The 24,437-nt window shown below is 56.8% G+C and overlaps 5 protein-coding genes across 5 annotated transcripts in view; 3 read left to right on the top strand and 2 right to left on the bottom strand.

The window, feature by feature from the left end:
* The window catches only part of VOLCADRAFT_105797 (uncharacterized protein), a gene marked incomplete at its 5' end in the record, with an annotated part of 15,994 nt that extends 10,278 nt beyond the window's left edge, over window positions 1-5,716 (top strand). Inside the window, 6 exons of the mRNA XM_002953051.1 lie at window positions 862-972; window positions 1,482-1,657; window positions 1,964-2,295; window positions 2,947-3,345; window positions 4,172-4,449; window positions 4,926-5,716. Of these exons, the coding sequence (XP_002953097.1) occupies window positions 862-972; window positions 1,482-1,657; window positions 1,964-2,295; window positions 2,947-3,345; window positions 4,172-4,449; window positions 4,926-5,279 (1,650 nt within the window). The 3' untranslated portion in view covers window positions 5,280-5,716. The remainder of the gene's footprint in view (window positions 1-861; window positions 973-1,481; window positions 1,658-1,963; window positions 2,296-2,946; window positions 3,346-4,171; window positions 4,450-4,925) is intronic.
* Window positions 5,717-6,790: 1,074 nt separating this feature from the next.
* VOLCADRAFT_82085 (uncharacterized protein) lies at window positions 6,791-9,533 on the top strand (the record flags this gene model as incomplete). The annotated part of the gene is made up of 6 exons (XM_002953050.1): window positions 6,791-7,103; window positions 7,164-7,409; window positions 7,935-8,206; window positions 8,472-8,633; window positions 8,856-8,948; window positions 9,411-9,533. Exons 1-6 carry the CDS (start codon window positions 6,821-6,823, stop codon window positions 9,531-9,533), a joined length of 1,179 nt encoding a protein of 392 aa, XP_002953096.1. The 5' UTR covers window positions 6,791-6,820.
* A 2,246-nt stretch (window positions 9,534-11,779) lies between these two features.
* On the bottom strand, window positions 11,780-13,019 carry VOLCADRAFT_93821 (uncharacterized protein; the record flags this gene model as incomplete). Its single annotated transcript, XM_002952952.1, has 2 exons — window positions 11,780-11,823; window positions 12,230-13,019. 2 exons carry the CDS (start codon window positions 13,017-13,019, stop codon window positions 11,780-11,782), a joined length of 834 nt encoding a protein of 277 aa, XP_002952998.1.
* Window positions 13,020-16,098: 3,079 nt separating this feature from the next.
* Window positions 16,099-18,362, bottom strand: VOLCADRAFT_93820 (uncharacterized protein; the record flags this gene model as incomplete). The annotated part of the gene is made up of 4 exons (XM_002952951.1): window positions 16,099-16,239; window positions 17,362-17,451; window positions 18,122-18,180; window positions 18,332-18,362. The coding sequence occupies 4 exons, from the start codon at window positions 18,360-18,362 to the stop codon at window positions 16,099-16,101; spliced, it is 321 nt and encodes a 106-aa protein (XP_002952997.1).
* Window positions 18,363-19,520: 1,158 nt separating this feature from the next.
* The window catches only part of VOLCADRAFT_118273 (uncharacterized protein), a gene marked incomplete at both ends in the record, with an annotated part of 6,507 nt that continues 1,590 nt past the window's right edge, over window positions 19,521-24,437 (top strand). The window contains 4 exons of the mRNA XM_002953049.1: window positions 19,521-22,309; window positions 23,054-23,104; window positions 23,551-23,779; window positions 24,088-24,216. Of these exons, the coding sequence (XP_002953095.1) occupies window positions 19,521-22,309; window positions 23,054-23,104; window positions 23,551-23,779; window positions 24,088-24,216 (3,198 nt within the window). The remainder of the gene's footprint in view (window positions 22,310-23,053; window positions 23,105-23,550; window positions 23,780-24,087; window positions 24,217-24,437) is intronic.

The following is a 24,437-nucleotide window of genomic DNA, read 5'->3' as shown; positions in this document are numbered from 1 at the left end:
CCCGCGGTCTCAGCCTGGACCTGCTGGCTCCCGACCAGCACCCGGTCACGTCATTGCCGCGAAGACTAGAGGTAAAGGAGCCCAGGCGGCAGGGTGGCGTCTGGTAGGGGGGGGGATGGTGGTGTTGGGGGGGGGTGCAATGACGGGCTGCGAGGAGGTTTGCATGCACATGACTATCCGATAGCGGGGTATCATCACATATGTAACTTGGGAGTGCCGAGTGGTTCAATTAAAATCTTTTTACAAGTGGGGTTGTGCCCGGTGGATTTTTTCCAAAGTGCTTAAAAGGTTTTATGAAAAGGTTTTTTTAAATTAAAAAGTAGACGAAAAAATAGACGTCAAGGCAATCAAGAAGACGGAATACACGAAGCAGACCCCGGCGGAGATATCCGCGTGCGGGAGAGTCAAGGGTGAGGCAAGGGGCCTGCAAGGTTTTTATAATTCCTGGCCCCTGTATGTGTATGTGTCGCAAGCCGCTCAGCGCCGCGGTCCGCGCCTTACAGATGCGGAATACTTTTATTCCCGCGACTAAAAAACCCTATTCCTCGTTCGGACTGCTGCAAAATTGATGACGGGCAGAAATGAAAAAAAAAACACTGGCTGCGGACCGTATATGCCGCTGTGCATGCCATGTACACACAGTCTGTGCATGGCGTGAACATCCACATCCGCACTCGCACTCGCACTCGCATCCGCATTGCCATTCCCATCCCATAAAAGATCCACAGATCTACAGATCCGCATCCAGAGCCCGGAAAAACCACCATCATGGTATTATTAGCTGTATGCCGTGATGTAGGATAGATAGCTAATCACGCGCTCTGTCGCGGTGGCTGTCGTGGCTGCGTTCATTTCTTGCAGGAGGAGTTGGGCGTGACGTTGTTGCACTACCAATGGCCGCTGGCAGCGGTTGTGGAGGCGGCTGGGGGGGCGGGGGAGGTGCCGGGGGACTCCAGCTGGCGGCCCATGCAGGTGGGGGTGAGGGTGGGGATGGGGGTGGGGGTGGGGGATGTAGACGACTTGTCCACCCACCTAGCAGAGGTAGGTGGTAGAGAAGGTTACGAGCACAGTCATTTGCTGTTGAACATTCTCCCCCTCTCTCTCTCCCTCTCTCCCTCTCTCTCTCCCTCTCTCCGCCTCTCTATCGCTCTCTCCCTCCCTTTTCTCCACCTCTCCCTCCCTACCTTTCTCTCCTCTCCTCCATCCCTCTCTCCGCGCCTCTCTCTCCCTCCCTCTCACCCTCTCTCCGCCTCTTTATCGCTCCCTGTTTGGTGTCAAATACACTACAGTAGTGATAATAACAACAAAAGCACACCCACTCATAAACCACACGCACATTTCCTGTCAGTGCGCTCGTGGCTTCTCCCTCCTTGCGGGGCCACACAACGGTTTACCAGACCCAACTGATTATCAGACCCTTTGTGTGTGTGTGTGTGTGTGTGTTTAAAAAAAACACCTGCCACCACCGCCTGCATGTGCAGGGCTCGGTCTTTGCGTGCTTCTCCATGCTGACCGAGGCGCTTGCCGAGTACGCCAGGGGCCTTTACAACAGCGGCAGCAGCGGCAGCAATACCGGTCAGCGTGACGGCGGGGAGGGGGGGGACATGAAGAGCAAGAGCGCCGCGCGTAGCAGCCTCCGGAGCAGGGCCAGCGGCAGGTACGGCGCTGATGAGGGGCAGCGAGGTTACCGCTACCTGGGGTTACCGCTACATGAGAATCGGTTGCGGGGGGGAAACGTGTGTGTTTTGCCACAGGACTCCTACACGTCTTTATGTATGTAAGAAGGGCCCTTCTTACGCCCTTCTTACGCCTTGAAGAGGAGGGTAACGCACTTCAAGAGGTGTAGCCAACAGACACATCACAGCGTGATGCTGATGCTGATCCTGATGCTGGTGCTGATTGTAATCTTGGTTTCCTTCCCAACGTTTCCCATCTTGGTTTCCTTCCCATGTGTATGCGGCAGTGTGAACTTGGAACTTGCTACCACCGGCAGCGTCGCTTCCTCGGGAAGTCCCCAAGGACCGCCACCCCCCCCTGGAGCGCCCCTGGAACCGGGATCTCGAGCAGCCGCTGCGGCCGCCAAGCTGGACAACTCGGTGACGGCTGCTGCTACCGGCAGCTTATTAGGCGGCGGCGGCGAGGACGGGGGACTGACCCGTGGGTCGCAGCGGTCCGCCGCTGTCGGCGCTGGAGGCAGCGATGATGTACGAGTGTTGTTGGTGATTGGCAACTCGGCAGTCATCCGTACGCGCGTCATGCCGGGGGTGGTGGAGCGGTATCGCAAGCTGCTCGCACGTACGTTTGCGTGTCTCGATAAAACATGTCGGAGCATGTATATGTATATGTATATGTATGTGTATGTGTATGTGTATGTGTATGTGTATGTGTATGTGTATGTGTATGTGTATGTGTATATGTATATGTATGTGTATGTGTATGTGTATATGTATATGTATATGTATATGTATATGTATATGTATATGTATATGTATATGTATATGTATATGTATATGTATATGTATATGTATATGTATATGTATATGTATATGTATATGTATATGTATATGTATATGTATATGTATATGTATATGTATGTGTATATGTATACATGTGTGTGTGTCTCCCAGTAGGGAGGCAGACCGAAGCCGTACCGGACAGGACCCCATCTCCGGCTCAAGGCTGGTTTGACGTGTCGGCAGCTCTGTACGAGCAACACCAAAGGCAGAGAATGGCACCGGACTCGGGCCGTACGGGGACCTGTCGTATACCGCCCTCGGTACGATTACAGGTCCCCTGTCGTACCACCCTCGTGTACCGCCGTGTCCGCACTTCCCCCTCACCCCACCACTTCCCGCACCGACACGACAATTGATTCTTTTTGTTTTCCTTTCATATCCATATGACATGGTGATTTGACATGGTGGTTTCTTCTCGGGTTCCTTGCAGCCACCTCCGAAGCTGCAGCAATCTGCCAGCGGCGCCTCCGTGAGCTCACCTCCTCCATGCGCCGTTCCAACGAGGCTCTGGGCTCCAGCTACCTAGGCCGCAAGGAGGCAGCCGTGGAGGCAGCAGTGCACGGCTACATCGCCGCGGCCACTGCACCGCTGCTGCCGCCGGCTTCTGGCCCCGCCGCCGCCACCGCAGCTGCTGCTGCTGCTGCCAGTTCCGCCCCCGACAACACCACTGCCTCCAAGAGCGTGCGCAGGCGACCGAAGGGCGAGGCGGTGGTGTCGGCAGCGGCGGCGGGGTTGCTGCTGCGGGGTCCGTCCGGTCCCAGCACGGGTTGTTGCTCGTTGTTGCAGCTGCTTATTGCGATACACAACGAGGCGCTGGCTTACTCGCCCAGTGAGTACGAGAGTGAGCGTGTTTACGGCGCTCGTTGCCTATCTGTTCCTGCACGTGTTTGTTTCTTTGCGCTCTGCCTTGCATTGCATTGCATTGCCCTGGCTTGGCTTGCCTTGCCTTGCCTGTTTTTTAATTTGCACGTGTACGGATTTCCATGCTGCTTTGGTTTCCCTGGACAGCAGAGGAGTGAGGGTGCCACGTGTTGCGTAGGAAACAGTGGCGATGGTGATGGTGATGGTGATGGTGATGGGCTTTTTGTGGTGGTGGGGCTTCTTGCGGCCTGTAACGAGCCCCTTGTCTGCTCTCCCCACCCCCTTCCTCTACCTGCTCTCTTTTCCCGCACGCACGCGCAATCCTCTCTCTCTCACACACCTACTTCTAACCACTCTGAACTTTCCAGTACAACATCATCGTCATCTTTTCCACTTTTCCGAACCTGTGGAAACTTCTACAGCCGGATAACGCGTGTTGTGTTCCCCGAGCTCTACCCAACCCATCCACTACCTCTGTTTTTCCTCAGCACCTTTGAACTGAACGGCGACCAGACCAGAGACCAGAGACCCGACTCCTCCTTGTCAGGCCCGACGCCCCGCGGCGCGACACGGCGCTGGGCGCGACACGGTGCTGCGCGTGTTAGGGCCTTTTATGATACCAGGGGTCTCTCCCTTAAGCCATTCTGCTCAACACGCTCCGCGGTCCGCCGTGACCGCCTTTTTCCTGCCTCCACTTTCCTTTCCTTTCCTGACCTGACTCGCGACCCAAGCAGTCCAAAAGCTTGGGGGATGGCATGGCATAAATCGCTGCTGCCCGCTTGCTGCCTGTTCAGGCAACCTACGCTCCTTCATGGAAGCCCTAGCGGAGCGCCTGGTGGGCGAGCTGGCGGCCGCATGCAGGAGACTCTCCGCCGCGGTGGCGGCAGCGAACAGCGGCGGAGGTGGAGGCGGAGGTGGTGGTGGTGGTGGTGGTGCTAGCGGCGGCATCAGGTCCGAGACTGCGACCAGCGTGGAGCAGCTGGTGCAGCTGTGGGCTGACCTGGGGTTCCTCGTGGCTGTGCTGCGGCCGCTGCTGACGGAAACCCTGGCAGCGGATCTACAGGAAGCCAAGGTGCGTGCGAATGTACGAATGTACGAACGTACGATCGTACGAAAATACGGACGTGGTGAAGTGGTCCTCTGCTTGGGGGATGGGCAGCACTGTACCTCTCACCGTACATTCCCCTGCACCGGCCTGGCCAGTCTGAGTGATCCTAGGGATCTACCTGAGCAAGGGATCTCAGGGCCCCCAGCCTGGCGCGGGGAAGCGTTTATGTTGCCCCGTGTGTTGGGCCATTCCTTCCTTATGATGAGCTTCTGGGTGCTAGGGCCCTTTGCCTGGGTGTTAACTATTAAAAAGTACATAGACCCTAAGCCTTTTCTATCCTCCATTGCCTTCGTCTGGCTGTCTGGGAAAGGCTGTGATAGGTGATATTGTTGGCAGCGAAATTGATATTAGCGAACAGTGGTACTACGCGATTATGTTGCTAAAAAACCCTATCAACGCCTCACCCCATTTGACGTGGCGGGGTGGGGAAACTTCGACAGGTTGATGTGGGTACGGCAATAACCGTGCGGCAGCGTGCGCGCCATTACCGGCCCGCATCGGAGACCGCCGCCGCCTTGGCGGGTCTGCGTGACGGCGACGCCGTCAACGCAGCGCTGGAGGAGCTGCTGGCGGGTGACGTGGCGGCGTGGCTGCGACTCCATGCGCTTAACGTCCGGTGCTTCGCTGCGGCTGCGGCGGTGGCAGTGCCGCCGCCGCCGCCGCCGGTGGCGCCGGCGCAAGCTGCGTCCACGGTCGCGACCGCTGGTGTGTCCCGGTTGGGCGTTAGCAGCGAGCCGTCATCTTCATCGCCCTCCTACTACTCCTCTTCCCGGAAAGCACGGGACGTGCGCTAGCGTGGCGTGGCGAGCGTGATGCGCCTGGGGAACAGTTCTGGGCCCCCGGGGGGGGGGTGCAGTCGCCGCCACCGCCGCCGTCGCCGCACGAGTAGCAGCTGTAGCAGCCATACCACATGATGCCCTGACTTGTCATTAACACTGACGGTAGAGACTTGACTTGGCTTTGCCTTCCCTTTGCTCCATGTTATGTCATGTTATGTCATGTTGTTGTTGCCTCCTGTTATGTGCGCGTGTGTTTGCATGTTCGCATGTTTTATTTTCTTTGAGAGAGAGTCCCCGCAAATCAACATTGCGAGTGCTACGACGCAAGAGAGAGAGAGGATTGTGCCGAACCCCTTAAAATGCGATTTTGCACATGTCGTCGTGCAGCACGGCCAAAATGGTTTTTCCTCTCGCACGAGCCGAGGGGGACGACGTGTAACCAACTTCCTGTGTTTCTTTTAGGATTTGCTAAGTGACAATGACAAAACTGTTCCAGCGATACTTGCAGGGAGTGTTGTAGAGGCTGAGGGAAGACGTACAAGTGGGGAGGGGACGGAAGTGTATATGTAGTAGTGGGGCGGCTGCGGCTGCGGCTGCGGCTGCGGCTGCTAGGTGAAACATACATGGTACCTAGGAGTACGCTAGTAGGGCTTGGCAGGGCCGGCCCGGACGTAGCGCGGGAGACTTATCTCGCTGTTATATACCTGTCGAGGCTGTAGGCAAGGGTACTATGTAGGCAAGGGTACTATGTAGGCAAGGGTACTATGTAGGCAAGGGTACTACGTAGGCAAGGGTACTATGTGTTACACCGGGCAGTGCCAACGGAAAGCCAAGCCGGTAGGGCTACGGGGGGGAGGTCCTTCTCTGGATGTACGGTCTTGGTGCGGCATGTACGACACCGGTGAGGGGGTGAGAGCTCTTAGGGGGTTTACACGAAGAGGGGATAGATAGATGTTGGGGTGGGAAAACGCGGACGGTGTGTTTTGTAAGGATGTTGGAGAACATCAGTACTAGTCACATCACCTGCCATTTTTCTACGACGTCTGGCTGTCTATCATCCGGTCGGGGCTGTTCTGTGGGAACAAACATCCAGAGGTCATCGCCGGTAAGCACCTTGAAGAAGATAGCGGGCGTGTGCTTGATACTGTATGGGGTGGTGTGCGACACACGAAAAGAAGGTAAGGGGCTTAGGCGCGGACCCATGTGTGCGTTTGGGTTTTGAGGGGCGGAAGCCGCCATGCTTCTTGAATCGCTAACTGGTCGCGCTGTTCCTATAGGTGTCCTTCCGGCAATCGCCCTAGGGCCCCGCTTGAGAACCGCAGAAATGATTTGTAACAATAGCGGCGCATAGAGTATAAGTATTGTATTTTAAGACACTATTATACGGCTCGAGAGGTAGCAGGCTTTTGAAGAGGCAAGAGAGCCTGCACCTTCATATATCATGTTAACGACCTATAACGCCAACGTACAAACTGAACATCGATTTGCGCTGTTTGGTGATAATTTTTTTGTATGACGTCGTTAAACACGAGTAGTGTATTCCTTAAATAGCAGGAATGAGCCAGATACTGGTGTCGTCAAGGCCTGCTTTAAAGCGCCTATTTGCGACTGAAACGCAACGGCGTTGCTGTGCGCCTATTTTTACGAATGCGTGCACAGGATTTGGAAGGAGAAACACTATTTACTCCTCTATTGTCTCTAGGGACCAGTTCATATGCGACCGGAGATGCAATGGAACGCTGATGAAGGCAGCCCAGACGGCGCAGGTTGTCAGCACCGCAGCTGATGCTGGTGTGGCTCATGGCGTCTCTGTTGCAGTAATTGGCGTCGGCCTCATGGGTGAGACAGGCTCGTAAAGCTGAAAATGATTTTAGTACTCAGTCGCGTGACAACACGCAGGCAACAAGATTGCTCGTCGTCTGGCATCCCAAGGCGCAAACGTGCGTGCATGGAACCGCAGCGCAGATAAGCTGTCCACCCTATCGGAGGCTGGCATCACCGTGTGCAACACCATCGCCGATGCTACCACAGCGGATGTGCTGCTGCTGACGCTTTCCGACGCCGCCACAATCCGTGAAACCATTTTGAATGACGCCGTGCGGCACCTGCTGGTCGGGAAAACGGTGTTGCAGATGGGCACCATCGGTGAGCACCAGCGGTGACGCAGCTTGAAGCATGCCGGCATGGGAAGGGGCAGCGACCCTCTAGAGTGTCCTGCACGCCATGGCGCGCGTGCAGGTTCTCGGTTCCAGCCCCCTGCCAGGCAGTCTCGCCAAGGCGCATGGACAGGTGGCAGCCCGACGAAGCACTCCTCTTTCGTTACCCCCTTCACGTAAAGAGCAGACAACACCAAAATCCGTCCAGATGCCCCTCCATCCCCAACCTGCTGTGGCCGAAGCCGAAAGCTCCACATGCCGTGCCCCGGTCCATCATCTAGCGCAAGACCTTCACATGGATGTCCTTCCTGTTCCTCCCTCCTCTTCTCCTCGGGCCCTCTCTTCGTCCCTGCTGCCTTGCTTGCACCCCTGCCCCTGCCCCTGCCACCGCCTTCTCCTCCTCGCCGCCGCCCCCTCTCACGCCACAAGCAGCTAGCGCCCGTTACACCCTCCCCCTCCCCCTCCTTCTCCCCCCTTCCCCCCTCCCCGTCCCCCTCCTTCCCACCCTCCCCAGGCCCTAAGGAATCGTCCTCCCTGGCCTCCGAGGTGGTCTCCGCAGGGGGTGTCTACGTGGAGGCCCCCGTGCTGGGCAGCCAGCCGGAGGCGGAGAAGGGCACATTGCTCATCATGGTGGGGGCGGACAGCGACCCGCGGGTCACTCCTGAGGGGCCCGTGTGGCCGCTGCTGTGCGCCCTGGGCCAGCAGCCCAACATCCACTACATCGGACAGGTCGGCACTGCGGCGGCTGTCAAACTGGCGCTCAACCAACTCATAGCCTCGCTCACGGTGAGGTGGCGGGGTGGTGTGTGTATGTGTGTATGTGTGTAGGGGGTTGTTGGGGCCCGGACGGGAGGGCTGAGGGGCCAGTGACCTATGGCTACGTGGCTTGGACGCTTGCCATGACACGATTGCCTGCGTCTAAGAGATCTCCATTACAGCGGGTTCCCTGCCGTACTGGACTCCTCTGTGTACACTGCCGTACACCGCCCCTCTCTCCCCCGCCTACCCCCCCTACCTTACCCCTTACCTCCCCTGCCCCAACGCCGTACAGGTCGGTTTCTCCACCTCCCTCGGTTTGGTTCAACGCAGCGGAGCGCCCGTGGACAAGTTCATGAGCATCTTGAGGGCCTCGGCGCTGTACGCCCCCACGTACGACAAGAAGCTGGGCAAGATGCTGGACCGGGACTACGGAGCTGCCAACTTCCCGACAAAGGTAAGTACGGGTTGTACGGCAGAGTGTACGGCGTGCCGTTATGGATGCCACGGAGCCTTCTGGGGTCCTTTCCTGGCTCCGAGCGGCCCTCTTCACCGTGTACGACATCCTATCCCCCCAACCACTATTACCACCACCACCACCATCACCACCACCACCATCACCACCACCACCATCACCACCCGCATCAGCACTTCCAGCTGGGCCGCCGCCCTCGTGCAGCACCTGCTGAAGGACGTGCGGCTGTTCGAGAGCGAGGCGGCCGCTGCGGGACTGGACACCCGGCTGCTGGCGGCGCTCCGGGCGGTAACGCAGGTAGCTGGCTTGGGGCTTAGGGTTGGGGCCGGGGCTGGGAGGGGTCGGGTTTGTCTGGTTGGTTAAGCTATTAGCCAATTCTCCCCCCCCTCTCTCCCTCTCTCTCTCTCCCTCTCTCCCCCCCTCTCTCTCCCTCTCTCCCTCCCTCCCTGGAGGTCGTTCCCGCCTGTTTCCCCAAACGGTATACGTCCCCACTGCTACTGCCCGCACTGCCGCCACCCGTCCCTTCCGGGCCTTGTGTGAGCCCTTCCCTTCCCTTTCCGAGGGAGCGGCTGCACCTCACCTCGTACCACACCGCTCTCCTGGGGGGGGCGTGCGGGGCGCACCAAACCCGCATCTCAGCGGAAGGCCGCCACTGCACCGACATTACCGCTCCATTACACCGCCATTACACTGTGGGTACTGAAAACCCCCGCGGTGGGCTGACCTGGGGCGCTTGGTGGCCCCCCCTTGCCTTTGCAGGCTACTGTGGATCGAGGTCTCGACAACACGGACTACTCAGCCGTTTTCGATGCGGTCGTGTATCCGGACATGAGGAGTACGGGGGGGGAAAGTGCCAAAGTGCAGCAACAACGGCAACAGTAGCAGTAGCAGTAGCCACGGCAGCAGCAGTAGTAGCAGTAGCAACGGCGGCAGCAGCAACAGCTGGGGGATAAGGCGAACCACTGACAATTGACGCAGATAATATACCAGAGATTGACGGATACAGGTACACGAGTACACGGATACGAAGGGAGTGACAGCGGCAGCAGCAGCAACAATAATCGTGGAAATGGATGGAAGGCGATGGAGTTCCCTGAATGTCGCTGGGGTGTGTTGCAGAGAGATGATGTGCGGCAGGAATGTTTTCGTTCGAATCAAGTCATCCCAGCCATAGCCAAAGCCTGCTGTATGTGCCAAAGCCAAAGCCAAAGCAAGCCTGCTGTGCTGAAGCCTGTGCCAAAGCCACAGCCTGCTGTACCAAACCTCGAAGCTCGCTTCCTTCCGTCCTGCTGCTGTATGTGTACGTGTTAGCAGCTGGACTTCATTGCCATCATGCATGCATCACCGTTGCCATCATCACCCATGTATCACAAGCAGGTGGATTTTGCTGCTGACTTGTGTGTCGTGATCATGCAATCAGTTACCGGCCGGGACGAAACTCGGTTGACCGTACTGGAATGTAACAGAAAGGTCCTGACCATGCATAAGAAGTGCCTAGTATCTACACAAAATATTACACCGATATGCATATCGTATGAGTGTGTCTATGTATGATTGTGTGAGAGAGATGCAATTTTTCGCAGAGCAGGGAGGAGGAAGAAGTGTCAGTGTGCTATGAAAGAGAGCGCATGGGAGTGTGCAGTTCGAGGGGTCGAGGAGTTCGGATGGCTATTAGTCTGGATGAGTCTGGGGTATCGTACTGTCCTTCTGGACAGTACGACCAACAGACCATCGGTGGTCTCGGAGAGAAAACCGTGCTGCATAACTGGGGGAGCTTGCCGACTTCTCAACAGTTACGACAGCGTTATGTTTTATCCAGTTCTTCAACCTCTTCTTCCTCCTCCCTTTCGGTCTCTTCAAAACAATTATGGAACATAAAGAGCAAAACAAAGGAGAAAATTAGAGGCGTCGTGTTCCTACAGGCGCCTCTATACCACCGCTACCATAGAAAACCAAGAAAGGGCACGATAAGCGGTACTTGTGATGTCAAGAGGCAAATGGCCTGCTGCAATGACATAACAGCTACAGCTACACCATCATCAGCCGTACAAGTGTACGGCGGATCACGACATCAATGGACATGTATTTGTGCTGACTTGACTTTGCACATCGTACAAACCAGCCTGCACCTGTCCTCCATCCAGCATTATGGGAAAATAGGAAAATATGTGCTGCTGCTGCTGCCGCAGCTACAGCATATGCAACCTCTCGCATCGTATCACAGCACAGGAATGAGGTAAAGAGGGGCCTAAGCCAATCCACCCATCCTTTCGAACTATCCATCCGCCTTTATCCATTCGTCAATCATCTTTAATATCTGTCTGTCCAACAAATAATACACCAGTCCACTCAAGGCGGAAAACCGCAAGCAACAGCGGTACTTGGGAATCTTACACAGCACACGTGGGAATTTCGTCGGAAAAGGTCTTCTGATTTTCATTACGATTTGAGAAACACGTCTGGTACCGGTTATGGCTCTGGACACACATATCACGAGATATCCCCAATACATACATACATACAGGCATGTACTGGGGATATAGCACAAGTTATGCAGCTTCGAGTTGCCTTTACCTCAGATAATGAATTGTCGGAGGCGTAGGTTGAGGTGAAAGCGGCTAATGACCTTAGAGAACCCGAGGACACGTGCCATATGCGTCCCTACCTCTCCCCACACCTTTGAGCCCACCTCCATACTATTATTTTACCATATATTCGTACACATGCCACACACGCACAACGCAGCAGGTTCACCGGGGTTTTTTGCCCCTGTGCGTCAGCAACATCGGCGTGTGGGGGTTTGTAATGGTGGCCAAGAGCTTCGCATGTTGCCACATGGGGATTGCAACATGCCGCCATCATTTAAAATCGTGGACGGTGCGGTTATACACCGACTCAAAGGACGGTAAAATGGTAGGCAAGGGGAGTGTATGTAAATGCATCCAGGGCGCTGATTCCAGCGTCGAGAGTCGCCAATCCTACGGGCATCACCCCCGGGGGGGATTATGCTGGCACAGGACCGATCAATCATCACTGCCAAGTATTGCATTGGCGCCAAGCTCCACGCCGTCCGCATCCACGCCTTGGCTGACATTCCAAACGACGCCATCAGTGGGGTGCGGCCGCCATCACATCACAGCTGCCAGAAGGTTCCAAGACTCCGGTTTCGTAGCTGCAGGTGAAGGCCGTGAAGTCGAGCATGTGTGACGTGTCATTCGAGTGTCCGCAGAGATGGCCCCAGCATTGCGCCCGTTGTGTAACATCATTTTCAGGCTCATGCACCTGCACCGCCAACGCTGCCGCCGCCGCCGCGCCCGGGGCCTGATGGAGCTGGAGCTGGGGCTGGAGCTGGGGCTGGAGCTGCCCTATGTGTACTATAGTGAAACGTTGGTCGTCACTGTCCGTCGCCGCCGCCGCCGCTGCCGCCGCCGCCTCCTGCGGTATTGCCGACGCTCCTACTCCTGCTGCTACTGATGATGATGCAGACATGACTGCAGTCTTCGTCTGGGTTGGCGCCACCACTGTATACCTGCGAGCGTTACTCCAGCAGTAGCAATATTCTGTACGACAGTTCTTACCCAACCCGCATTGGTGCCGTAGCTGTGGTAGTGGTGCCGTAGCTGTGGTGTTCAACTTGTGACGAAGCGGCGGGCTAGAGTCCTTCCAGGCCGTTGCTGCCACCGCCGCCGCCGACACTCCCGCCGTAGTTTCTTTAGCTGCGGCTGCAGCAAGCAACGAGGACGACATTGACGACAGTGTTGGCGAGTGGTTCCAACTGAAGGTGAAGCCACAGCCCTGGTCGCAGCACCGGCTCCTCCCATCACAGCGCCATCTACAGCAGCTGCATCCCCCGGCTACCGCCGCACGGCCCTCGCGGCTGCCGCTCATGACGGTCTCATCCCACCAGGTGTAGTCGACTCGAGGATGTACCTCAAACTGGTCGATTTCACACATCTCACGGCAAAGGAGTTCCGTGTCTATTGACTTCATGTCGGCTAGCTCATGAACGGATATCACACGCGGTCCGATCTCCGCGTAAGGCAGCATCGCTGAGTTGACGAGCTGTACGAACTTTGTGGGGTTAGAGTCTGAGGGGGCGATACCGGCTGTCCGGGAAACTTCTTGATACAGTTGCGGTTCTACAGCCGCCGCCGCAGCCGTTGACGATGCTGATGCCTCGACCACTTGTATGGGCATCATCGCATCCAGTTCCACTGCCGTGGTGGGTTCTGTGGGAGGCAGCTCTGGGGCCGCAGCGGTGGAAAGCGAGCAACCTGCTGCTGTTGCCGCGTTGCCGGTGCCGGTGCTGGTGGTGGTGGTGGTGCTGGTGGTGGTGGTGGTGCTGCCAGAATGAAAGGATGTCTGCATGCATAACGTGCATGCGTCACAGGAGCGGCTCTCTTAGTTGCAATGCCTATAAACTATCCATCTTCTATTCCTGCTACTATACTGCTGCTCTTGGCCGCACTTTTTAGGGTTGCAAAGGTAAGGACACATGGTTTTGGCCAAACATTCAGTATATATTAATGGTTACAAAAATTCCTGTGGTTTTAGGGACAATGGCGTTCTTTAATTCATGCTCATTCGAAACGCACCCGGACGAGCTGTCGATATCGCGTTCCGAGGAGACTACGCAATGCCGATTGGTCTTGTTGTTGTATCAGCAAATGCTTTTGCTGATTTTGTTGCTTGTGCTGCTTGTCCTGCTTGTGCTGCTTGTGCTGCTGCTGCTGCTTGTGCTGCTGCTGCTGCTGCTGCTGCCCCGGTGGCACAGCAGTCGCCAGACCCGCGTCCTGTGATGTTGCGATGGGTCGTGAACGCGTTTGCGAAAGGTCGTCACTTCCGAGGATACGACGAATGCCTCTCAGGAGGCGGCAGGTGGCACGACGAGGGCTAACCCCGTGCCCCCTTGGAAGCTCGTCGAGGTCCGAAGCCAAAGGACGTTCGGCGAGGTCAACGTCGTCACGCAAGATTACCTAGAAGAAACACGATAACACAGATAATGCATCAGAATTATGCGCTTAGAGAGATGGAGATATTGCGATGCCGCAAACCTGGTAATAGTCATGCGAAGCGATTCCCTGCTGACCTCTGAAAGCTACATACCGACATTAAAAACCTTGTATTATTTTAGATGTGATATATGATTTGCTGAAAGGTTTCACCTTGTTGTGCGGTTCGTCCTGAACCTGCGTTTACGACAAAACCGCCTGGGTCACATGCGCATGATTTCATGGGAAGCGGTGCCGCTTGTTGGCATGGATTGCTTTCAGGAATGGAAGACGTACTCTGGCAGGGGTTTCCAAGCGTCTGGCGTGACGCCTTCACTCAAGCGCAACGATGGCGCAGCCTGGAGGCACGGCCAGACATCAAGCTCCAAGACTGTACATAGAAGCGATACGTTGTTTTAATTATATAATGCTATCATAAATCTGGATAAAACACAGCGCGGCGATGGGACCGGAGTGAGCATCCGCAAGCATGCCAACTGCATAAAAGAAAGCCACGTACTCAGGTAATGGAAATCTCTTGCAATAATTGCAGCTCTCCATAATCTTACTTTCAATGGAACAAACGTACACAACATACGAATCGGGACAACACCCTTCCACACCGACGAAAGTTTTCTCCAAAAACTCACATCATATACTCTCGCCTAACGATTCACAGGCATTTGATCTTCATTTATAAGATAAGACCCTAATTTCCGCTGGAAAAGTAAGATTTATCGTACTGTTGGAGGCCTGTGGCTGGATGGCTGTAAGCCTGTAATCCAATTTGAATTCGCAAGCCAGCCTTAGTGAATATGATATTGCTCATCATTATATGTACATAACCTATCGCTGCGTCAATCAGTACCTTGCTCGACCGTATCCACCGCACCGCGACCAGTAAGCACATTCCATCCGAGATGCGTGTCGTGGCACCCTACCGTTGTGCCATTCAAGAAGGCCGCGCAGCAGGAAAATCATGGTGGCGATCATGCTGCAGCATATTGCAGCTGCTAAGCTACTTCCTTAACATATACGGACGGACGAACCCACAGATTGTACGAACAAACAGATTGTCATACGGCTCCAATACCTGGTTGAGAACAAGAAATATGTACTGAAGATGTCTGGCCCGCCAGAGGTTCCGACATTTTAAAAATATTGCTGTAACCGATTGGGGTGCGCATACGTTCTGCTTTCATCGCCTGTTTCTTCACCAATCCTGGTTTCTTGAGATACAGGATGAGCCTAAGAATTTAGACCCTTATACCCTCATACATAAAAGGGGCATTTTTGAGGAGTAGGTTAAGTTGCTGGGAAGGTGATAGGTAGCCTGCCATCACCATCTGCTGGTGTGAATAAAAGTTCAAGCAGGAGGCAGAACAACAACAAGGATGTCTCTTATATCACCTCCTAAAGTCCCCTTCTCTAAATTCCCTCCTCAACGAGTTCAAGAGAAGCAAGGAGGGACAAAAGCGACACCCATCGCGAGAAAATAATAAGGCAGCACGTAAGGAGCGCGCAATGATTAAGGCCCCTGTTTTGGGCATTACACGGACCGCTGCCCGGCCCTCCTTGATAATTAGCGTGCGAAGCAGCAGCTGGGGATACAGCCCCTCGCTCACCCATCCCAAAAGCAATCGTACCCCGTCCTTTATTCCTTTTTCTGGAGGTTCCTACTGTTTGAATCCTTGAATTTCAAGCGCAGTCGTTATTTGAAGTCTTTTGAGGGACTCTGTCAATGCTGTGAGCTGGAAGGGACACACACGCACACGCACACACACACACACACACACACACACCTTATCGAGGCGACAGTTACATGATGCGACACATCGGCGCGCGTCACCACCACAGCTCCCGTGATTACGCTCTCACACTCATTCACACGCAAACGCATTAAATGGTCCCGCAAGATCGCAGAACAAAGCCCTACTCTCGGCATCATTTTACTGCCCATGCCCATGCCCTACTACGTAACCGTCCGTTCTCCCGGCCGCTAATCACCCCCGCGTCCACCTTTCCATCCCCCCTTTTCTATTCCACATCTACCCCCCATGCCCTCACATGCACAGCCACACGACCAGACCGACCAGCCAGCCAATCGCCGTGCCGCGGGCCTACCATCCCACGAAATCAGTTTAGCTAAGGTTCTCGGAAGGCCGGGCAGGTCGGCACTTCAATACAAAATAACTCTACATATCCAATTTCAGGTATTACACGGCGGCCCAGAGCACCGTTCCACGGCGCCCCAGAGGTCCACAGGTCCAACCAGGGGGGCAATTACCCCCTTCCCTTTTAACCCACCCCTTCCCACCCCGTCCCGTCCTCCCCGCGTGCGGCCGATTCGGAAAACAACACGCACATATCACAAAACGTGCCATGTGCAATATGCCGTACACATGCCGTACATGGATACTCGCCCGGACCGTATGTGCCGTACACATGTCGTATTCTTACAGGATCATGGTACGGGACAGGTGGACTAATTGATTGCGCACAAAGTTGAGCAGCAGGAAGCCCAGCATGGGCGACACGTCGATGCCGCCAAAGGCGGGCAGAATGCCACGGAACACGTTGAGAAATGGGTCCGTGAACTGGACGCGGCGCAGGAACGGGAGGGGGACGGATTCTTCTCTAAGTTTTTTTTTCAAAAAACGACAGAAGGACCGGAATCCGCAGGGAGGGAGGACCAGTCAGAGTCATTTACAAGCCAGGAAGCCGCAAGGTGCCGAAATCAAGAGGGATAGCTCGAGCGGGTAGTTAGAGCACGAAGTATTAAGTTTAAAGGAGGACCGACCGGACCAGGCACTAGGGCTCAGCACCGAGGTAGCGAATAATATAATTACGATCTTGTTGGTAAATAAATACCGTACTGCTATTGTACATTTCCTGATATTCATTTCGGATGATGTCACGAAAGGCGTGTCAGTGGAAATTATCCCTATCAAAAAAATAGGGTCTGTCCCAAATTGTCGAACTACTATGTACAAATGGCGCCCAAGTACTTAAAGCGCTTTCCATCCTTTTCCGGTTGGTTTTCACGCTTCATACTTATTATTTCTTGCAAGGGATGACACACTGTTGGTAGTAGCCATGAAAAGACTACACCCTACTTCTCTAGGCCGCTCGAGCAGACCAAGTTAAACTTCCTGCTATCCATTTTTGGACTACCTACTTTCGATACCGTCCCGATAATTGTGACAACACAACTGCAAAATCTGCTCATGGCTGTCCCGAAATGGCAATGTCACGTAAAAACTCCAGCCCCATTTTCACGGCCACCCTGAATCGTGTAATATCAGGAATGTACAATAGCAGTACGGTACGGGGTGTTTCCACTGGAAACAGAGGCACTAGGCCTTACGGTATATCAAGGCATGAAAACGTCGACAGAGAGAGGACATAGCTGGTGACTATTGCAGAGGTGGCGAGAACACACACAGGGAATGGTGCTAGTGATTGAGTCCGTGGCGGAGGTTTGGAGGAGGGAACCTGAGCGTGGGGCGGTTCTCATAATCCGAAGTTGTTGCGCGACGCAATACATGGGACAAGTTTCGCACACAACATTTTCAGAAATTAAAGTAATCATCGTACAAGCCGATGTGTTCAAATGTGTTCAGCATCGGCACCGATGATCCGCTCGGGTCTGCTGCTATAACGTGAGACTCATATAGCAAGCTAGACATTTTCAGCATCATCATGACCAGGGGACGCACCTGTCGCAGTGTCGCAAAAGGCTCGTTGAACCAGTTGATGTTCCGAAACCAGGTCAGGATGACCCGCAGCGTCAGCACCAACAAGTAAATCTGCAGGGCGCGCGGTGTTCATCATCCGGTTCCATAAAAAATACTTCAATCAACAGATTCGCGGAGGCCCGGGTCGCATGCGCAATTCGGAATGTATTACAGTAAGAAAATTGTGACGCGGGAGCGCGCGCGTCTTATCGTGGGGATCTAAGACGGTGCTGTGTGACGTCCAAGGTGAGATTGAAACCAGGGTTAAAACTTAAAAAACAAAAACTTTAAAACTAATTTGTTGCCACGCGTCTCTGCGCTGCATGAGGCATTTCATCTCCGAGAGTAGGCGACAAAGCTTCGAGGCTGCAGCAGAGGCTCTGGTGGACGAGGACGAAAAAGAGGCAATGGTGAAAGACGCCGTGTTAGGCGCCTGATGAGCTTATGTTGTTGCACACAGCGTGGTAGGCAGGCCCAAGCACAACGCCGACAACAGACAGTCATAGCTGCCCGACAGCTGCAGCCGACTTTCAGGCCAATGGAGCGATTGTTTGATTCGTGCTTCATGGGAATGGATCTGGATTACTGTAAGCCTGGTCCGGGTAACACCAAACTGCTCCGGAGGCTGGGCACCATAACTGGGGGCTATCTAATACGAAGCGGACGCAGCAAAAGGTTTCCATGCGTGCGACGTCCCCGTTTCATTTTCTAGGCCGACTAGAAGCACGATCCTGCAACTTACATCCAGGGCCTTGGCAATAGCGCCGTAAATTTCTGCGGTTGAGCCCGCCGACGACTGGGCTGCCGTCGCGAACGGGAGGACAGCACCCATCCAATTGATTCCACCCTTCAGCTCCTGCCTTAGAACCTGCAACAGAAGTTTAGATCTAGTCAAAAGAATCAAAACAGCTGCAAGCGGCTCTTCAGCCACCGACAATCGCACATCGCACACCTGCTGTGGCCGCTCTTGGTGGCGCTGCCATATGGATCCCACTGTGGCAAAAACCTTTGCCTTTTGGATTACATTGGGACACACGGCGGCCTTTTTAGAGCACGAAATCGAGAGACAGGTCTGACGGCCCGAAGAATGAAAACAAGTGCTGCGGCCTGTAACACGCAAAATTTAGATGATTATGAAAGATTTCCACCAAGGCCGAAACGCAGTAACGATGTGACTCTGCAAACCTGCTTGCATGGTGGCTGATGGAAGGAAAATTTATGGTAGGGTGAGAATGAGTATCCTAACTAGTGCCAAGGTATTTGTATTGTTGTGTATGCTGTAGCTGGTACTTGGCAGAGTTGCGAGCTCATAACTGAAAGCTCTGGATCAAATGCTGGCCCATGGTCCCTGGGCCACAAGTCACATAGTTTATAATACAACCAGTGTGTTTCACGAAGCGATTTTTTATCCTGGAATTGTGTTTAGCTTACAGCTTTTAGCCCGGATAAGCTTCAGGTTGTGCAACTGAGCGCAAGTAAATTAACCGTATGGCCTGCTGCCCCCAATCAACACGTGGGGCTGCTTCTCAAAATCATACATATAGCTCATCATTCAGGTTGTCCGGTGTGAGCGGTACGTCTTCCATGAAAACGCGGGCCTCTCAGCGTGAACCCCAAGCTAACCTGCCTTACTCTGGCGTTCTCTTGCACGGGATCTATGATTTCATCCAAAATCACCATCTGCAGGGGTCCCGCTCCTGGGCTATAGGTGGTCCAACGCACTCTCATGTGGCCATGTCCGCACCCAAGCCACAAGCACCGCGCCCGATGCGCAAGGCGTCGACGCGGCTTCTTGGCTGTCGCCAGATGGCCACACATCCATCGAACCGAACACCCGGCGACGGTCCACCCGCGCCGGTCCTAAGCGGTCGACGAAGCCGGCAGCGATAAGTCCTAAGCTCGCTCCAAAACACGCGGACAACTCCTTGGCAGGTGTCCATGGCGCCCAAACAGACATCAAAGCTCCCCTTCACCACCTCTCAGCGAACCTAAACCCAATAGGACCAGGCGCCGTTGCCGCCGCCGCCGCCGCTGCCACGGCAACGGCAACGCACATCACAGGGGTTACCGACGAACCTACCGATGAACCTACCGACGAACCTACTCCCCCCATCCGGCGGACACGTCGGGACACTCCACACATGCCGCGGGCCTCGGAGCCGGAGTCCGACTCCGCGGCAGACTCAGCAGCAAGCGACACAGGTGTTCCTGTTTTCCGCAGCGCCAGACGGACGTACGACCGTACGGATGCGTCCGCTGCGATGTCAGCGGCCCAGGTCGCCGCCACCGTCAGCGCCGCATTGGAAGCCGCGGAGGCTGCTGCCGCAGCAGCGGCCATAGAGACATCCGCGTCGATGCCGCCGAGGCCCCCGGGCTCCCGTAACCGGCGTCTCCGCCATGAAGAGCCCGAACCAGGTTCTTCAGGACGAGGATCTGGACCGGACCAGGACCAGGGCCAGGGCCAGGTTACCGCCACCGCCAGCGAAACGGTATCCGTGGCACCCGCTCTGGATCGTACACCGCTTGACGGTGACGTCGGCGGCGCCGCTGCCGCCGCCTCCAGCAGCGGCAGCAGCAGCAACCGCAGCAGCGGCTCTGGCCCCTCCAGTCCCGAGAGTCTAGTTGCGGCGAGGGCTCGGGCGCTGCAGATCAAGGCGGCCTTGTACCGCAATATGCGCTCCGAAACCAGGACGCCCTCCGCCAATTCCGTTAAGCTCATCTTCTCGCCAGTTGAGCCCAAGGAGGGTACGGCACCTGCGGCGGAGCCGCCTCGAGCGGAGCCGCTCCCGCCGCCGCCGTCGCATGGGAGAGACAAGCTGCTGGCGCCGGCGACAACGGTAGAGGGAGATTCTCGTGGAATGCTTGGCGGCCGCCGACGCGTCGGCGGCGGCGTTGGCAACGGTGGAGCTGCCGCCACCAACAGCCGCGCGGATGATGCGGATCATGTACGGCAGCGACGGCGCACTGCTGAAGCATTGGCCGAATTGCGCATTGGTGAGCGGCGGCGGCGGGAGGAGCAGCGGCAGCGGCAGCAGCAACAGCGGCAGGAAGGGAAAGCGCTCGCACCGGCGAGTAAGCAAGGGCTGCGGGTTGATGATGTAGATGTGGAGGTGGAGGAGGCGGTGGAGGTGGCGGGTGAGGAGCGTGAGGCGCGGATCGGTGGGTTGAAGCGCAGCGGAGGATTGCCGTGGCGGCGGGACCCGCTGGCGGAGGCGGCGCCGGCGCCGGCGGGCCGCTATGTGGGCGGCCATCGCACGGCGAGACCTGTGACCGCCGCAGGAACCTCAGCTGCGGCAGTTGGAGGTGTGGCAGCTGCAGCAGCGGCGGAGGCGGCGGCGGAGGCGGAGGCGGAGGCGGGAGAACGAACTCGGAGGGATAAGGTGCAACGCGCCAATGAGGAGTTCGCAAGGTCCCTTGAACGCGTGGCGGCGGCAGCGGCGGCCGTGGCGGAAGGGGAGGGGGAGTCTGGGGGCGACGGAGTTGAAGGGCCTGGCCGCCGGCGGCTCGATCATCAACAACCGCAGGGGGAGGAGGAGGGGGAGGACCGGCGGCAGTGGCGGCGGGAGCAGCAGGCGACGGCGGCGGCGGAACACGACCAGCAGCAGCGGCGGCATGTACGGGAGATGCCGGGGAACCGTCAAGCAGCGGGAGAGCAGGTGCTAGAGGAGCGGAGGCAGCAGCAGCGAGAGCAGGCGAACATGCTGCGTGACCTGGCCAACATGTTTCGGAGCTTTGCTCGGCAGGTGCAGCCGTCAGCAGCCGCCGCCGCCGCCGCCGCCGCGGCAACGATGGGGGTGGCGGCGGTCAACCCGGCAGCCGCCGCGGCCGTTGCCACCGCGCGCGCAGACGCCGGCTCTGCTGAGTGCAGCCGCGAGCGCGGTCAGCACGCCGCGCCGTACAACCCCCTGCCTGGCTTCTTGGGCCTCCCGCAGCCCAACGACAGTCAGCTCGTTCTAAAACCGTTAACGGTTAAGGACTTAACGGAAACTGACGATGTTGATGCGGAGGGGGGCTGGAGTGAGGGGGCGACTGCGGCGGCGTCGGCCGGCGGCGCGCTCCTCGCGCGTCAGCTGCCGACCCGTGGGTCACTACTGCAGTTACTGCAACCAATAGCTAAGGCACAGCTGCCGCCGTACACTCGATCCGTCGGGCTGAGGATAAGCACCCGGCGGCGGCCGCGGGTGCTGCGGCTGCCGTTGTCGGTGCCGTCGGAGGCGCTGGAGATTGTGGGCGACGGCGACCGGATGCCGGCGACAGCGCTGCGTGCGCTGCGCCGTCGCTCGTACTATTACCGTCAGCTGGCGCCGCAGCACCAGCAGGTTTCGGCGACGACGACGGCGGCGGCGGCGGCGGCGGTCGCGGCAAGTGTCCCGTCGGCCGCCCGCGACCTGCAAGATCAGGAGCAGCAACGGCAGGAGCATGAGCATGAGCAGCAGCAGCAGCAACAGCATGTACGGGAGAAGGAGCCGGCGGCCCGTGGCAGCGATGACGTTATGGCCGGACAGGGCCAGGGCGAGCCGGCGGCGGCGGCGGCGGCATTGCCACGACCACGGCCGTACTCTTTGTCTGGCAGGGTCTTCAAAGTCAAACGGAGGGCACAATATTCTGATGTGCTGAAGCGCACAGTACGTAGGGCCGCGTTGGACAGAAACGCCACCGCCGCTGCGGCGACGGCGACGGCGACGGCGACGGCGGCTGCCGCCACCGCTGCCGCCGCCGCCGCCGCCACCACCACCAGCGCTGGCGGAGGCGAGGAGGGTGAAGAGGGCGAGTTGGAAGACCCGCGAGGCGAGTACAACTCCGCGGCGGAGGTCGTGAACGACGTGTACGAGCAGATCATGGGCGTACGGCTGCCGGAGCGCGCCATGTACGGCAAGCGAGCGGAGACGCTTGCCGCGATGACGCCCAGCAGCATTAGAGAACAAACAAGGTGCCCCCGACTGACCTGCGGGACCAGGGGGCCGTGCCGGGTATTGTCGTAAATGTGCATCGTGTGTGCCGCGGGTTGGGGGGATGGATCCAGATCCAAATTCGGTTGGAAAATCGGTTGTTTCCTTCCCACATAGACAAAAGGAAATTCTCCAGGCTAGGTTGTTGCGCAGCTCAGGTGTTTTGCCCTTGTCTCGGTTTCCTGATCCCGCTATAAATGCTGGGGTGGGACAGTGATGGGGTGGGGTAACCCCACGGGGGTTAGGGGGGAGGGGAGGGCACTGGGGGGCCACGTTGTCAGGCTGGGGCATGTTGGGCAGCTTTCCACCCCCCATCACACACCCCGGCGGTAGGGCCGTGCCGGTGCCCCCTCCTGCGGGGGCCCTCTCACCCCCCGGCCAGTTCATCTCCCCACATGCGCCATGCATCACTTGTGGAGAAGTTTCAGGAGGCCTTCGTACCACAAGTCTTGAGATGTGGGCTCTCTCCTCCACCGCCTGTCGTCCTCCTCCGCGTCGTATTATCCTTGATGTGCTTTTGCTTTTAGCCTCCTTCGTCCTGCTCCCCCTTAACCTTGCCTTGGGGCGTTAATTTTCTTCTTCCCACTTCCGTTCGCTGTCCTACGTAATCGTGTTAAATACACGCACACGCACACTCACGCGTGCACACACCTACACATACACCTACACCTACACCTACACATTACCCGTGATCTCTTTTTCTCCCCCGCCCGCCCCCGGCGAAGGAGCTGGATTGAGGCTTGCGGCAAGGACTACGCCCTAGCCTTCCATGCTAGGTACGACAGTAGTACGGCATAGGAGAAGTGGGTGCGCGGGTGTGATGGCGAGCCGGCCCGGCAGCCCGGCACCTCCCCCCCCTCCGGTGGGCGACCGCGACCGCCGTACAATCCGCTCCCAGTAGTGGCTCCTCCTCGTGTTGTTGTGACCATACCGTACCTCGGTGTGCAGCAGTAGCAGTAGCAGTAGCAGCAGCTGTAGCTTGGCATGATGAAAGTCATGAAACCTCACGACCCGCCTATCCTCACCTCCACATTTGTTCCTTCTTGCTCTCCATTCGCATTCAAAGCTGTTTTTTCCCAAGGGTTTGACATTCGCCTTCTCCTCAACCGCCTCCACCTTCTCCTCCACCTTGTCCTCCACCTCCACCTTCTCCTCCACCTCCTCCACGTTAACCGCCTCAACCGCCTCAACCGCCTCAACCCTCACCTCCTGTACCTCACAGGGAGCCCCTCCTGCTCGCTACACCAGCCGAGACGTTGCTGCTCTCCCTGGAGCATTTCTCCCGGGCCTTTGGACTGCCGCCCGGGGAGTGCGTGCAGCTGGCGCTCCGGAACCCGGCCTTGATCGGACTGCCGTACGAGCAGCTGCAAGGCACCGTGGAGGCGGTTTCGGAGGCGCTGGAAATCGGACTGCAGGAGGCGGGCAAGATTGTCATCAAGTGCCCCGGCCTGGTGCGCGCTATATTGTAAAAAATAGTGTGCGTGTATGTATGTGCGTGTGCGTGTGCGTGTGTTTGTCAACATGCATGTGTGTGTATGTGCGCGCGCGTGTGTGTGTGTGTGTGTGTGTGTGTGTGCGTGTGGCACACACACAAATACACACACACCACTTCGGCCTCCTCCCATATCGCGGCTCAGATATTAAAAAGCGCGCACACACACACACACATACACACACACCAACACACACACACACTCACAACTCTGAGGAAAAGCAGCACACCTGACATCAGGGCCGTTTTGTTCCCCCCGACCGACAGGCGCTGCGGCAGCCTAATTTCCCTGTGGCGCGCCGCTTGGAGCTCCTCGGCGCACTGTTGCCCGTGTCGAAGGACAAATTACGGCAGGTGGTACGGCAGCGGCCGCAGCTGCTGTCCAAATCAGCCCAGGTGAGCGGGCATGTGCGTGGGAGTGCAGGAAGCGTTTGGGTGGATGTAGGGTTTTGGGGGATATGGGATATTGGCGGGATATGGGGGAAAGTTGAAAGGTTAAGGATGGTAGGAGGATGGGAACCAGTACCGGACATTACTAAAATATCCTCCCTCCTTCCCCCTTCCCTCTATAACCTCCCCTCGCCCTCTACCTCGCCCACGACCCCGGCCCCCCTCCC

This window comes from Volvox carteri (genome assembly GCF_000143455.1).
Source record: "Volvox carteri f. nagariensis unplaced genomic scaffold VOLCAscaffold_33, whole genome shotgun sequence".
In the NCBI taxonomy this organism is placed as follows: domain Eukaryota; kingdom Viridiplantae; phylum Chlorophyta; class Chlorophyceae; order Chlamydomonadales; family Volvocaceae; genus Volvox; species Volvox carteri.
The sequence above is the reverse complement of the archived record's forward strand: the minus strand, read 5'-3'. Positions and strand labels throughout refer to the sequence as shown.